The sequence below is a fragment of the Natrix helvetica genome, assembly GCF_964273705.1.
Source record: "Natrix helvetica genome assembly, chromosome: 7".
In the NCBI taxonomy this organism is placed as follows: Eukaryota; Metazoa; Chordata; class Lepidosauria; order Squamata; family Natricidae; genus Natrix; species Natrix helvetica.
The window spans coordinates 21,955,516-21,969,827 of record NC_138558.1 but is presented as its reverse complement, the minus strand read 5'-3'; the positions used below and the strand labels follow the sequence as shown (position 1 = coordinate 21,969,827).

The 14,312-nt window shown below is 42.5% G+C and overlaps 1 protein-coding gene across 1 annotated transcript in view; it reads left to right on the top strand.

The window, feature by feature from the left end:
- CENPE (centromere protein E) overlaps positions 1-10,188 on the top strand; it is a 75,867-nt gene extending 65,679 nt beyond the window's left edge. The window contains exons 46-51 of the mRNA XM_081960011.1: positions 786-989; positions 1,750-1,862; positions 2,383-2,480; positions 2,905-3,064; positions 4,928-5,190; positions 9,877-10,188. Of these exons, the coding sequence (XP_081816137.1) occupies positions 786-989; positions 1,750-1,862; positions 2,383-2,480; positions 2,905-3,064; positions 4,928-5,190; positions 9,877-9,974 (936 nt within the window). The 3' untranslated portion in view covers positions 9,975-10,188. The remainder of the gene's footprint in view (positions 1-785; positions 990-1,749; positions 1,863-2,382; positions 2,481-2,904; positions 3,065-4,927; positions 5,191-9,876) is intronic.
- The last annotated feature ends 4,124 nt before the right edge of the window (positions 10,189-14,312 follow it).

The window sequence follows — 14,312 nt, the reverse complement described above, 5'->3', positions numbered from 1 at the left end:
GTGAGGGTCTATATATATTTTCACATCCCTCTTTTTGACTTGTGCAGTATACAGGTCCTCAATGGAAGGCAGGTTGGCACTAATTGCTTTTTCTGCAGTTCTGATTATCCTCTGAAGTCTGTGTCTATCTTGTTGGGTTGCAGAACCAAACCAGACAGTTATAGAGGTGCAGATGACAGACTCAATAGATGATGTTCCCAAATCCAAATCTAGTTTTTAAACAGGTTTCCTGACATAATAAGTTTTATCCAACTTTTCTAATTGAAGAGGACAGATGGCAGAATATTTGGTTCATCAGTGTGGTAAATTTTGATAAATCATGACAGTTCGATTTAAAAGAGATCTATAGAATGATACTTTTAAATCTATGGTTGCAGGAAACATGACATTGGTCATTCTGCCATGCGAAAACAAAACAAAAAGAGTGTTTCCCCAATAGATGCATAAAATGGCACCGGGTTACTTCTTATAAATGAGGAAGCGTCATTTTGCAATTAGTTTTGCTTATATTCATCCTCTTTGATGCTGTGGCTCTTACTATTCTAGTAGAAGCGGTCTGTTTTTCTGATCATTTTCACTGTTTTCAGGCCACACTCTTCTTATAAAGAGCCCAGCATTCAAAATATTGGAGTTCTTATGAATGATCTTCAGAGCTTCAGTTCCAATTAACTCTGCAAGTTTCAGAGTTATCGCCAAGAACGGCTAGACCTTTTCTCCACCTTTGAAAATAAAATCTGGAAGAGCTGTGTTCCATTTTCTAATAACACAACTTTCTTTGTTCAAAGAATCTACAGTTGAAAATACAAGATCTAGAAAGCATAATAAATGAAGGAAGAAAAAATCTCCAGGAAAAGGAGAAAATAATAAGCATACTAGAAATGAAACTTAAAGTGAAAGCTTCCAGGAGCGAAGTCATCAAGCTCCAAGCTGCATTAGAAGAAAAAGAAAATTGCTTAAGAAATGCATTAAGTGAGAGAGAAACACTCAAGGTATTGTATGAATTAACATAAGTGACTTCTTTGCTTTGATGTTTCATGTTGGGAGTAAAATATTTATTCATGGGATTCACATGATCTTGACGCTAGTAATGTTTTCCTCTTATCTTTGCTACCGGTTTGGAACCGGAAGTGGCTCGCAGTGCTTCTGCGCATGTGCAGAACGTCCGCAATGGCGGGTGGGCAAAGCCTCCCGCCGCTACTGGTTCTCCCGAACTGGGGCGAACCGCAGAACACTACCTCTGCTTCACACCTTCTCTGCAGTTCCTATATAAAACTCATGTGATGTTGTTCTGGGCTGCTGGAGACTGGAGGCAAGTTTACACAAAAGGAGCCATCAGCTCACAATGCTATACTTCCTCCAAGCCTTGCCCTGCCCCACTGCGTGCAGCTAAAAACACTCCTCCTTAAAGAAAATGAAAGTGCTCTGCAACTTTGGCCTCTAGTAGTTTTTATGCAATTCAGTCATTTTGCGGAATGAAACCATAGAAGCATAATTTCCTGCAGATCAGTTAGGGCACCAACTGATTTGACAGGGTAATAACTCTGATCTCTTACTAGATCCAAACCTCCATTTGACAATGGTCCTGACATTATTACTTTGATCCGAAGCGAGATGTTATGTGCTTATTAAAAAGTCTATTATCTAATATGTAAATATGATTTCATTTTTCTAAAATGCCTATTGGGCACTTGGAAATATACAACTGTTGTTTTCCCCTTCTCACAAGATCATGTTTTGTTCCCTTACTAGGCCCAGGTGGATAAAGGTGTTGGATTATATAAGGAGAAAATTGAAGACCTGACAACTCAGCTTGCTAAAGCTGATATGGCAAGGATGAAGCAATCCAAATTGTTTGATCGAGAGTAAGTTCCATTTCATTGAAAAGACAATTTTATGGAGCAATGGACTCTACGTTTAGACAGACCATTATCTAAGACATGGAACATTAATCCAATACCTCTTTGCACCCTGGAGAGCTCCCTTGAGATGACATCTCTAGGACTTCAAGGGTTTTTTTTAAAAGAAGAATGCCTATATTTTTTATGATGTTGGTCTACTCACCTGAAATTTCAAGTTAGAACTTCCCAAATCTCATAAGATCTCAGCTATTTTAAAGGTTCCTTTTAATTTCTGAACCTGAGCCACTAAGTAGAGGACCTTTGCAGACCAGGTGTTGGGAATCAAGAACTTAGGACTTAACTGTTCAAAAGTGCAGGAACAGCTTAAGAGAAGTATTGTGCTACTGCGCTTTAAAAAAATAATTCACAGTCCCAAATTGTTCTGCATCCTCCATTCACAATCATTGTAGACTATTGTAATTGTATAACTGTAGACTAAGATCATTGATTAATTCGATTTAAAACTGAATCTTCACTATTCTAGAATGGCAAATGCCAAAGCTCTGGCAGATCATCGGGAAGAGCAGTTAAGAAAGTTGAAGGAAGAACTTCGTAAAGCTCAACAAGAACAGGATATAACAGGTAAATGCAAACCAGAGTGTTATCTCTTGGCTGTATGACATGGGCTTTTAAGGTACAACGTTACACAAATGATAGCCAAGCAGGAAAATACTTTCATTTTTCAAACTCATTCTTTCATGTGTTCCAAAAGTGCAAAGAAATACTTTCAGGGCTATTTTGAGAAAATCCTGCTTGAATATATTTCTGTAGATACATTTCCATCAGTGCTATCTCCTTTTAATCACCTCAAGTCATTTAAAATCATAAAAGCTGGAAGCCTCAAATCCTGTGATAAAATCCCCAACCCGAACCACAGTCTCTTGAATATGTGATCCCAAATTATACCATGTCATGAAATGAGATGATTTTCAAAAAAGTTGCAATGTTTGGATAGTAATGTTGTCATTGGCAAAAGGCTCACCATGCTGGACCTTCTTCTTTTCAGTGATGTCTAACAAAGACCTTTCTCAGTCATTTCTACCAATTACTTGTGGTGGCGGTAGTGGAATTGTACAGAATACCCATATGCTGGTGTTAAAATCTGAGCATGCAAAGCTGGAAAAAGAATACGCTCAACTCAAGAAAGAACATGACCTGCTGTTGACGTAAGTCATCATATTCTGCCCGGAAACACAGCTTACAATGATTGTGCATGTATGAATTTTTCATAGAGAACAGATACATACAGTATATCTAAAACAGGTGGGTTTCTGACGGTTCGCCCCAGATTGGGCGAACCGGTAGTGACGGCGGCAGGAGGCTCCGCCGACCATGCAAAGAAGCGTCACTTGAGCATGAGCACGAGCCAACCAGTAATAAAATAAATGAAAACCCATCACTGCTCTAAAAGGCAAATAAGCTGTCCACACATTTGAAGATATTGGCCTGGCAAAATTGTGGGATTGATGGTTAGCTTTGGCTTGCTTCCCAGTTTTATCAGACCTTTGGGGTTGTTTTGAACTGTTGGCTTTGGGGGGGGAGGGGAGACTTGTGGTTTTTTTTTTATAGTGTGCACATTTAAAAAGCTGATGTTCTGGATGTCTCCTGGTGAGGTTCCATCCATTAAAAAAAAGGCTAGCATTGGTGATGGCAAGGAAAACGTCTGCAGGTACATTGGTGCCTGTGAGGGAGGACCATCACTTTTTTTAGGATGACATCATAATTAGTGTTTATTAAGCCCTGGGGATTTTGAAAAAAAAAATTAAACAGTTACCGATAATAGCAATAGCATTTAGACTTATATACCGCTTCATAGTCCTCTCTAAGCGGTTTACAGAATCAGCATATTGCCCTCAACAATCTGGGTCCTCATTTTACCAATCATGGAAGGCTGAGTCAACCTTGAGCCGGTGAGATTTGAACTGCAGTTAACAGTCAGCTGAAGTTGCCTGCCGTACTGCACTCTAACCACTGCGCCACCTCGGCTCTTATAACAATATTTGCCCCAGATTCATGATCTAATTCAGAATAGCTTTTCCTGGCATCACGTTTCTGACTTGCCAGCTATGCATATTCTGAAAACAGAAAGTTAATTCACTTCACAACCAAGTTACTAACTTAACAACTGTGGTGATTCAGTTAGCAACTGTGGCAAGAAAGGTTGTAAAATGGGGCCAAATTCACTTAACAACATTCTGGCTTAGCATCAGAAATTTTGGGATCAGGTGTGGCCTTAGGCCAAAACTACCTGTATTTTTCTGGCTCCAAATGGTGGGAAATTGTTCTACCAATTTTTAACAATTATGCCAAGTATTGGCACTGACGTTCACAAAAAGGGTTTTGGAGGTCACAGGTTGCCCATTGTGTTATAAGTCATGAATGCATAGATAATAAAAGGACAAGCATGCAAGTTTTGCAAAAAGCCACATGTAATCATTTGTGTTGTGGTCTGTCGGCCACTGGCCCCTCCAGCAGCCGAATCCGAGGAGGAGGAGGTGTGGGACTCAGGGTCAGCTTTGAGGGAGAAGAGGAAATGGAGCTGGCAGAGAGAGAAACAGGCGGAGCCTGGGCCATCCGTCAGCCCTCAGATGGAGAGTCAACAGCTCCCAGGTCTGGAGGTGGTTGATGAAGAAGAGGAACACCTGGGCCAGTGCCTGATGCACAGAAGGCAGAGGAGAGCAGTGGAAATCTGTGGGCTGATCCTTGGGAAGGAAGAGCCACCGCTGCTAGCGAGGTCCTCTCCTAGCTCTGGCGATAAAAGACAGGGGGCAGAGATGAATAGATGTGGCAGACAACTATTCATCTTTCAGCCGGACTTGTTAGCCTGTGTTGAGAGAGAAACGTTTGCCGGGGCTTCCAGCAGTCCTAGTAAAGAATTTTTTTGAGTTCACTTCAGAGTATTTGTTGTGTTTGGGGAGCTGGGTCAGAACAATTTGTTAGGGGGGGGAAATGAATGGGCTCTGCAGAATAAGAAAAAAAAACATTATCTGGACACCAGGTGATTAAATATCTCTAATGTATATTTTAAGAAACGAGCATCTCTTGAAAGAAGAAATTAAGAAATGGAAGGAGCGAGCTATGAAGAGGAGGGAGCGTGCCTTGGGAGACACCACTGAGGAGCATAAACTAAAATCTCCAAGGAAACAGCCAGCTTCTTCTCTTTTGGCATTGCCAGCCTCTCCCTGCAAGGAGAGCTCCATGCAGCCAATTTTGCCTTTGGACACGCCACAGTTGATGCCGTCGAACCGCCAATCAAATTTCTTTGATAACTCATGCTTAGGGATTACTGCAAGTAAGTAACAGCATGATGATGCATTCTTAGATGCTAAGACGAAGAGCCTATTTTAGAGTAAAGCTGTGTTGGGATCACACACACACACACACACACAACTTCTGTGTTTACCAGCTTGTTTTCTGATCCATTTGCTTTTTCTATAGATAGCACACGTAAAACAAATCCTACAAAATGTAATGATCAGTAGGAAAAATGTTTCAAAACATTGTAGGATTAGTTATTGTTTATTCACTGCATGAGATAGCCAAGAGTGTTGTGGCTTGTAAGGCCACCAGCCTCTCCAGCAACTGACTCAGAAAAGGAGGAGGTGTGGGATTCAGGATCAGCATCATGGTAATCTGAGGTCTCCGGGGGGGGGAAGAGGGAGTGGAGCTGGTAGAGAGAGAAACAGAGGCAGACCCTGGGCCGTCTGTCAGCCCTCAGATGGAGAGTTAGCAGCCCCCAGGTCTGGAGGTGGCTGATGAGGAAGAGGAGGAATAGCCAGGTCCAATGCTTGATGCGCAGCTGCGCAGAAGGCAGAGAAGGGGAGAGCAGTGGAAAGCCATGGGCCTGTCCTGGGGAAGGAAGAGCCACCACTGCTAACTAGGCTCCAACCTAGCTCTGGGGATAAAAGACAGGGGGCGGAAATGAATAGATGTGGCAGACAACTACCGTATTTTTCAGAGTGTAAGACGCACCAGAGTACAAAATGCACCAAGGTTTTGAAGAGACAAATTTTTAAAAAAAGTTTTTGCACTCTGCAGACCTCCCAAAAACAGCCTGTTTTTCATGAAAACAGGCCCGTTTTTTTAAAGAGCATGAATACCTTTTAGGAGGCTCGTACAGTGCTCCTGGGCAGTGCCCCCCCTCCTAAATGAGCAAAAAATGGTCCATTTTTGCAAAAACGGGCCCGTTTTTTGTCAAAAACAGAGCACGCATAGCCTTTCGGAGGCTTATTGAGTACTCCTGTTGGCTGGGTGGGGGCAAAATTGAGCAAAAAATGACCAATTTTTTGCTCATTTCTGCCCTCCCCAGCCCCCCGGGAGCATTCTGCAAGGCTCCTAAAGGCTGTGCACGGCCATTTTGGTGAAGGCAGGATTTCGGGCGGCCAAAAATGCTGTATTCAGTGTATAAGACGTACCCAGATTTTCACCCTCTTTTTTTCTTATACTCCTAAAAATATGGTATTTATATTCCGGACGGACGGATTTGTTAGCCTGTGAGATGAACTTTTTTTTCCAGGGCTACTAGGATTCCTAATAAAGGAATCTTTTGTGTTCACGTCAGAGGGTTTGTTGTGTTTGGGTAGCTGGGCAGAACAAAGAGTTTCTGATTTTATGAAATAAGGTACTGAATTTTTATGTGAGGTTTAGAGGCTGTCCTGTCCTGACATCCCTCACCCAATAACTGGTGCACCTACATGATAACTTTGTGTAGCTGAAAGCAATAGAAAAAAACATACAGTACAAGACAATTCTTGCACATAGTAAGATTGGATCGTCATAGTCCTTCTGAACAACTTAGATGGTGGTTGGGACGCTGGGCTGACAATTGACAGGCTCACGTTCAATACGCGGTTGCTACTGCGTGATGGGGTGAGTTCCCGTCATATTGCCGACCCAGCAGTTTGAAAGCAGGTGACCATAAGTAGATGGATGGATATCACTTTGGTAGGAAACTTAACAGGGACACGAAAGGAGTCCCCAACAGGGTGTCCCCCAGGCAACAGTGATGTCACCATTCAATCCTTTCAAAACAGAAGCACTTTAGTCCTCCCAACATGAATGTATAGTAGGTCTAAGACACAGGTCTTCAAACCTGGCAACTTTAAGACTTGTAGACTTCAACTCCCAGAATACTCCAGCCAGTTATGCTGGCTGGAGAATTCTGGGAGTTGAAATCCACAAGTCTTAAAATTGCCAAGTTTGGGGACCCCTGGTCTAAGAGCACCATAGTTTAATTTACCATTTAGTACATTACATATCCAGGAAGTAGTGTACCACCATGTTATTTAAATAATCTGCTCATCTAGTAAGGTAATTAATCTCAAATTCATGAGAATAGTGTGATGATTTAAAAATAGAAAAGTTCCAAACATCTATCAGGCTCTTCCCTTGCGGTTATATTGGGTTACTCAAATATTTGTAGTTACCGTATTTTTCGCCCTATAAGACGCACTTTTTTACTCCAAAAAAGAGGGTGAAAATCTGGTTGCGTCTTATAGGCCGAATGTAGCCACCTGGGCAGTGGTGGGTTTCTGCTGGTTGGTCAATGAACCTGGAAGCCCCGCCCCTGTAACTCACTTGCAAGTCCATGGCATTTTTTTGCATCGGGGCTCGTCCTTGTGCAGCCGAATGGGAATCCTCCCATTGAAAACAGCGCTGAGTGGGGTGGGGAATCCTTGCTTTCCTCCTCTCAGGGATCTTTTGGGAAGGAAAAAGTGAGGTGGGGAATCCTCCCATTGAAAACAGCGCTGAGTGGGGTGGGGAATCCTTGCTTTCCTCCTCTCAGGGATCTTTTGGGAAGGAAAAAGTGAGGTGGGGAATCCTCCCATTGAAAACAGCACTGAGTGGGGTGGGGAATCCTCCAGTTCCTCCTCTCAGCGATATTTTGCTAAGGGAGGCTTCTCAAAATGGGAGGCACCCATCTCTTTGCACCCTTCAATCCGTCTCTCTCTCCCTCTGACGTCCCCCAATGGCTCAGCGTGAAAAACTGGGAAAGAGGAAAAGGAGGAGGAAGGAAAGGGGGGAGAGAAACGGGGGGGGGGGGAGGAAGAGAGAGAATCTCTCCCTTAAAGATCGCCTGCTTAAAGATCGCCTGCTTAAAAAGAAGGACGAGGCTTCTTTTTAAGCAGGCAGCTATCAGAGAGAAAAAGGCAGCGAGGCTTCTTTTTAAGCAGGATCTTTAAGCAGGCGATCTTTAAGGGAGAGATTCTCTCTCTTCCTCCCTCCCCCCCCCCCGTTTCTCTCCCCCCTTTCCTTCCTCCTCCTTTTCCTCTTTCCCAGTTTTTCACGCTGAGCCATTGGGGGACGCTGAGCCATTGGGGGACATCAGAGGGAGAGAGAGACGGATTGAAGGGTGCAAAGAGATGGGGGCCTCCCATTTTGAGAAGCCTCCCTTAGCAAAATATCACTGAGAGGAGGAACTGGAGGATTCCCCACCCCACTCAGTGCTGTTTTCAATGGGAGGATTCCCCACCTCACTTTTTCCTTCCCAAAATATCACTGAGAGGAGGAACTGAAGGATTCCCCACCCCACTCAGTGCTGTTTTCAATGGGAGGATTCCCCACCTCACTTTTTCCTTCCCAAAAGATCCCTGAGAGGAGGAAAGCAAGGATTCCCCACCCCACTCAGCGCTGTTTTCAATGGGAGGATTCCCCACCTCACTTTTTCCTTCCCAAAATATCACTGAGAGGAGGAACTGGAGGATTCCCCACCCCACTCAGTGCTGTTTTCAATGGGAGGATTCCCCACCTCACTTTTTCCTTCCCAAAAGATCCCTGAGAGGAGGAAAGCAAGGATTCCCCACCCCACTCAGCGCTGTTTTCAATGGGAGGATTCCCCACCTCACTTTTTCCTTCCCAAAAGATCCCTGAGAGGAGGAAAGCAAGGATTCCCCACCCCACTCAGTGCTGTTTTCAATGGGAGGATTCCCCACCTCACTTTTTCCTTCCCAAAAGATCCCTGAGAGGAGGAAAGGGAGGATTCCCCACCCCACTTTTTCCTTCCCAAAAGATCCCTGAGAGGAGGAAAGTAAGGATTCCCCACCCCACTCAGCGCTGTTTTCAATGGGAGGCTTTTCCCCCTCTCAGCTCTTTCACTTCCCAAAAGATCTCTAAGAGGGGGAAAGGGAGGATTCCCCACCTCACTCAACACTGTTTTCAATGGGAGGCTTTCCCCTCTCTCAGCTCTTTCACTTCCCAAAAGATCTCTGAGAGGGGGAAAGGGAGGATTCCCCACCCCACTCTGGCTCGGAGCCCATCTGTGGGGGGGGGATCTCCCTCGCGTTCCTCATCTTCCCGGATGGGCTGGTAAGGGGACAGAAAAGGTTGTTCTCCAGTTGGGACGGAGAGAGGGACAGACAGACAGAGACACACAGAGAGAGAGAGAGAGAGAGAGACACACAGAGTGAGTGATTGAGTGAGTGACAGACAGACAGACACACACACACACACACACGTACACACAGAGTGACAGACAGAGAGGAAGGGAGGAGAGAGAAACACAGAGAGAGAGAGAGAGAGAGGGGGAGGGAGGGAGAGTGAGAGACAGACAGACACACACATACAGAGTGACAGATGGAGGAGGGAGGAGAGAGAGAGACAGACAGACAGACACACAGAAAGAATGACAGAGAGAGACAGAGAGGGGAGAGGGAGAGAGAGACAAAGAGCTACACACACAGAGAGAGACAGACAGACAGACACACAGAGAAACAGAAAGAGAGAGAAAGAGAAAGAGGTAGAAAGAATGAAAAAAGAAAAGAAAAAAAAAGAAAGTGGGAGAGAGAGATGAAAGAAACAAACAAAGAAAGAAAACTTATGACCACAATTGAGCCCAAAATTGAGTGGCAATTAAGCCCAAAAATCTTTTTTTTCTAGATTTTCCTCCTTTAAAATTGGGTGCGTCTTATATTCCGGAGCGTCTTATAGGGCGAAAAATGCGGTATTTTTATTAACAATTAGCAACTGTTCTTTCTAACAGACGCAAAATTTGGCAAAACAGAATCCGAAGAAAACAACTTTAAGGATTGGCTTTCATCAGAAGATAGAGGAGATGTTTCTAATTGCAAGACACAGTGATTGTCAGATTCTTTCATAGATGCTGGGCAAGACTGACAGATGCCATTTCATTTTTCCTCTTCTGGCAAGATGAAACTGATGGCTACAACATATGTTCCATCACACCCATATGTGTTTTTTACTCTTGTTTGTACATCTCCATTAGAAAATTCATTTTGTATCGTGTTTTGTATTGTATTTTTAAATGTATAAATAAAGTATATTTACATAAATATTTCTACTGGTTAGTGTAATTTTCATTTTGTTTGATTATAAGTGGGTTTTGTTTATTTGCTTTGGTAAAATAAAGTCTATCAATTTAATACTTTCCATTTGACCCCTAGAATTCTCCCCAAAATCCAAATGAGGTCAATGTTATTAGGTTTAGGTTTATTGGACTTATATGCCGCTCTTCTCCCAAAGGACTCAGGGCGGCGTACAACATAAAAAATACATATTACAAAAGTTCAAAGAAAGATTAAATAGAATATCCCCAAAAAAATCCAATAGCCATTAACAATAAGATTTAGAAATTAAATTAAAATTAACAATTAAAATTAATAATTTATTTTATTCAGGCCAGGCCGGCTTGCTGGAAAAGCCAACTTTTTAGGGTGCGTCGGAAGGACCGGAGGTCGGGAATTATGCAAAGCTCCGGGGGCAGCTCATTCCAGAGGGAAGGCGCTCCCACAGAGAAGGCTCTCCCCCTGGGAGTCGCCAGCCGACACTGCCTGGCCGACGGCACCCTGAGGAAGCCTGTGGGATCGTACTGGACTGTGGGAGGCTACCGGTGGCAGTAGGTGGTCTCGCAAGTACCCTGGGCCTAAGCCATGGAGCGCTTTAAAGATCATAACATCTTGAATCGCACCCGGAAAACAACCGGCAACCAGTGCAGGCTGCCTATTAGATCTCCACAGTTGGCAACATCTCTCAGGCACATGTCTATGTACAAAGATATATATGCATTGATATGCTCCCCCAAAATAAAAACTGCCTGATCATGACTATAGCTGAAATAATCTTGATAAAAAATGAACGAGATTCATGATTCTAAGCAGACATTTCACTGGAAAGATAGGTTAGGAGTATGGAGTCCTTAGTGCTCTCTGAGTTTGGTTGTTTTCTTGTGGATGTTTCATTACTCAACTAGGTAACCCTTTCAGTACTAAAATGGGGTTTGCTCTCTGTTTATATACCGTGTTTGCCCTGTCAGTGTTTTTTTCTAGGTAGTTTCTTGTTTGGGAGTGGTTTACTGCTTGACTGTTGGTTGTTGGTCTGATATTAATCAATACAATACAATACAATAGCAGAGTTGGAAGGGACCTTGGAGGTCTTCTAGTCCAACCTGCTGCCTAGGCAGGAAACCCTATACCGTTCCAGACAAATGGCTATCCAACATCTTAAAGACTTCCAGTGTTGGGGCATTCACAACTTCTGGAGGCAAGTTGTTCCACTGATTTTAATTGTTCTGTTGGGAAATTTCTCCTTAGTTCTAAGTTGCTTCTCTCCTTCCACCCATTGCTTCTTGTCCTGTCCTCAAGTGCTTTGGAGAATAGCTTGACTCCCTCTTCTTCGTGGCAGCCCCTGTGATATTGGAACACTGCTATCATGTCTCCCCTAGTCCTTCTTTTCATTAAACTAGACATACCCAGTTCCTTCATGTTTTAGGCTCCAGTCCCCTAATCATCTTTGTTGTTCTTCTCTGCACTCTTTCTAGAATCTCCACATCTTTTTTACATCATGGCAACCAAAACTGAATGCAGTATTCCAAGTGTGGCCTTACCAAGGCATTATAAAATGGTATTAACCCTTCACGTGATCCTAGTGTTAATTCTTGCTTATTTTAGGTTTTGATTTCTGATTCATTTAACCATAGCAAAAAAAATGTCATTCAATTGGGCATAATTCATTTAACAACTGCCTTGCTTAGCAACAGAAATTCTGCATCTAATTGAGGTCATCAGTCAAGAACTACCTGTAGTACGTCAGACTACTATTAGAATGTTTGAAAAGAATATTCTATTTTATACCAGGGGTGTCAAACTCAAGCCCCAAGGAGCGCCCCTCAATGAAATTGAGTTTGAAACCTCTGATTTACACTCTTATTAAGGCTCAGAAACAATGCTTCATTTATTGGGTTAGGGATTTTTTTTTTCCTTTTGTCTTCATTGTGACTTATATTGTGTTGGGGGGTGCACTGAGGGAGCTTAACCAATCTCATTGTACATAGTTTGTGCAGTGACAATAAAGAATTATTTTTATTATTATGTGTAATTAATCTTTGGTGAGATTCACAGCCTTTGGGGTTGGTTGGTAGTCTAACAGCTCGAGTCCTAACCAAGGACCTAGGAACTGTTAAGGTAACGTCGGAGGATATAAGTTGTTCCAAGTAAGGTGGCTTTTTGTAGAGTCAGAATGTTCAAGTCAGGTAAATTTAGAATTTTCAAATAGTGAGGTAGCCCTTTAGGTATTGCTCCAAAGACTCCAATTACAATTGGGACAACACATGATTTCTTTTTCCACAGTTGCTCAACCTCCATTTGCAAGTCCCGGTATTTTGTAATTTTTTCTTGCTGTTTATCTTCAATTCATGCATCACCAGGTATTGCAATGTCAATGAACCATACTTTTTTCTTTTCAATTATTGTTATGTCAGGTGTGTTGTAGGCCAAGTGCCTGGCAGTCTGGATTCTGACTGAGGTCCCATAAGATTTTGCCTTTCTCATTCTCTAAAACCTTCTCAACCTGATGGTCCCAGTGGTTTTTGCTGTACTCAAATCCAAACTTTTGGCACAATTTCCACTGAATAATCTTAGTAACGCGGTCATGGCATTGTAGGTAGTCAGTTTGAAATTTTGCTGCACCCGCTGATCAAGTGGTTGATTGTCTCATGTTTCTCATTACAGAGGCGACATTTGCTGTTGGTGGTAACGTGTTGAATTTTTGCCTTCATGCAGTTTGTGGCTAAGGCTTGTCCTTGAGCTGCCAAAATAAAGCCTTCTGCTTCTTTTTTCAGTACTCCTGATCTTAACCAGTTCCAAGTTACTTTTTGGTCAGCTTTGCCTTCAATACCTTTCAAGTATTGGCCATGCATAGCTTTGTTTTTCCAATTTTCAGCTCACTTCTCAATTACTTCTTATATTCAGCTTTTAACTTAGGGCCTCCTTTATTTACTTCCTTAATCATTGGTTCTTCACTTTTCTGGATGTAATCATTCAAGCTGTGTCTTTCTTCTTCCACAGTCTGCTTTACTTGTAGGAGTCCTCGACCACCCTTTGCTCTTGGTAGATACAATCAGTCAATATCACTTTTAAGGTGCAAAGCATGATTCATTGTCATAAGCTTCCTTGTTTTTCTGTCCAAATTGTCCAACTCCATCTGGGTCCAGTCAATTATTCCTGCAGAGTATCAAATTACAGGTATAGCCCAGGTATTTATGGCTTTTATGATGTTTCCTCCACTCAGTTTGGACTTTAATATCTTGCGAATTCGTCAAATGTACTTGGCTGAGGTTAATTCCTTGACTTTATTATGCATTAAGTCAGAGGCCTTTAAAATCCCCAAGTACTTGTAGCCTTCTTCTGGTTTTACTGCTTTTATCATTTCTTCATTCTCAAGTTGTATTCCATCATCTTCTAGGACCTTGCTCTTCAGTGCTTCCTTGTTCTTTATCTTCATCCATTTCAGCAGCCTCTTCCTCCCTTTCTTCCTCAGTTTGCTTTTGAGTCTGCAAATCATTCTTGATGTTACTCTTCTTTGTTGATATACTCAGACCATTAGTTGCTTTCTCTTCCATTCCTGTTAATTCTGCTGTAGTGAAAAATGTGTGGCTCAGAATTACACGTCGTTGGTCCATTAGCCTTTGTTCACTGATATCACAGTCCATGTGGTTCACCTTCCAAATCTGATACATTCGTTTTTGAAATCCACATTTTTCTGGCTCAGACTGATAGTTGTTGTTGTTGTTGTTATTATTATATTGTTTTCTTTAAAATTAGTTGGCCTTCTCACTCCTTACAAGCCTTAAAAGTAGCTTACCCAAGGAAGCTAGATAAGCTGTACATAGCTTTTCATTAGATAAATATATTCTCAGAAAATGTAATGAGACTTTGCACAAGAGGAAGGAAGTTCCTTATATAGGATGATGTGAGAATGGAATTGGGTAAAGAAGTGATATTGTAAAATAGGGGCTGATTGTAATGTATATAACCTGTGTCTGGATGAAGGAGGCTTTTGCAGCCACATATGTATCTTGAGCAGATTGCTGTCATCTCTTTTGGATGAGGAATAAAAAACAACCTCAGCCAGCTTGCTGGTGCTTTCTTTCTTTTTTTAATCCCAGCTCCGAAATGGACTTGG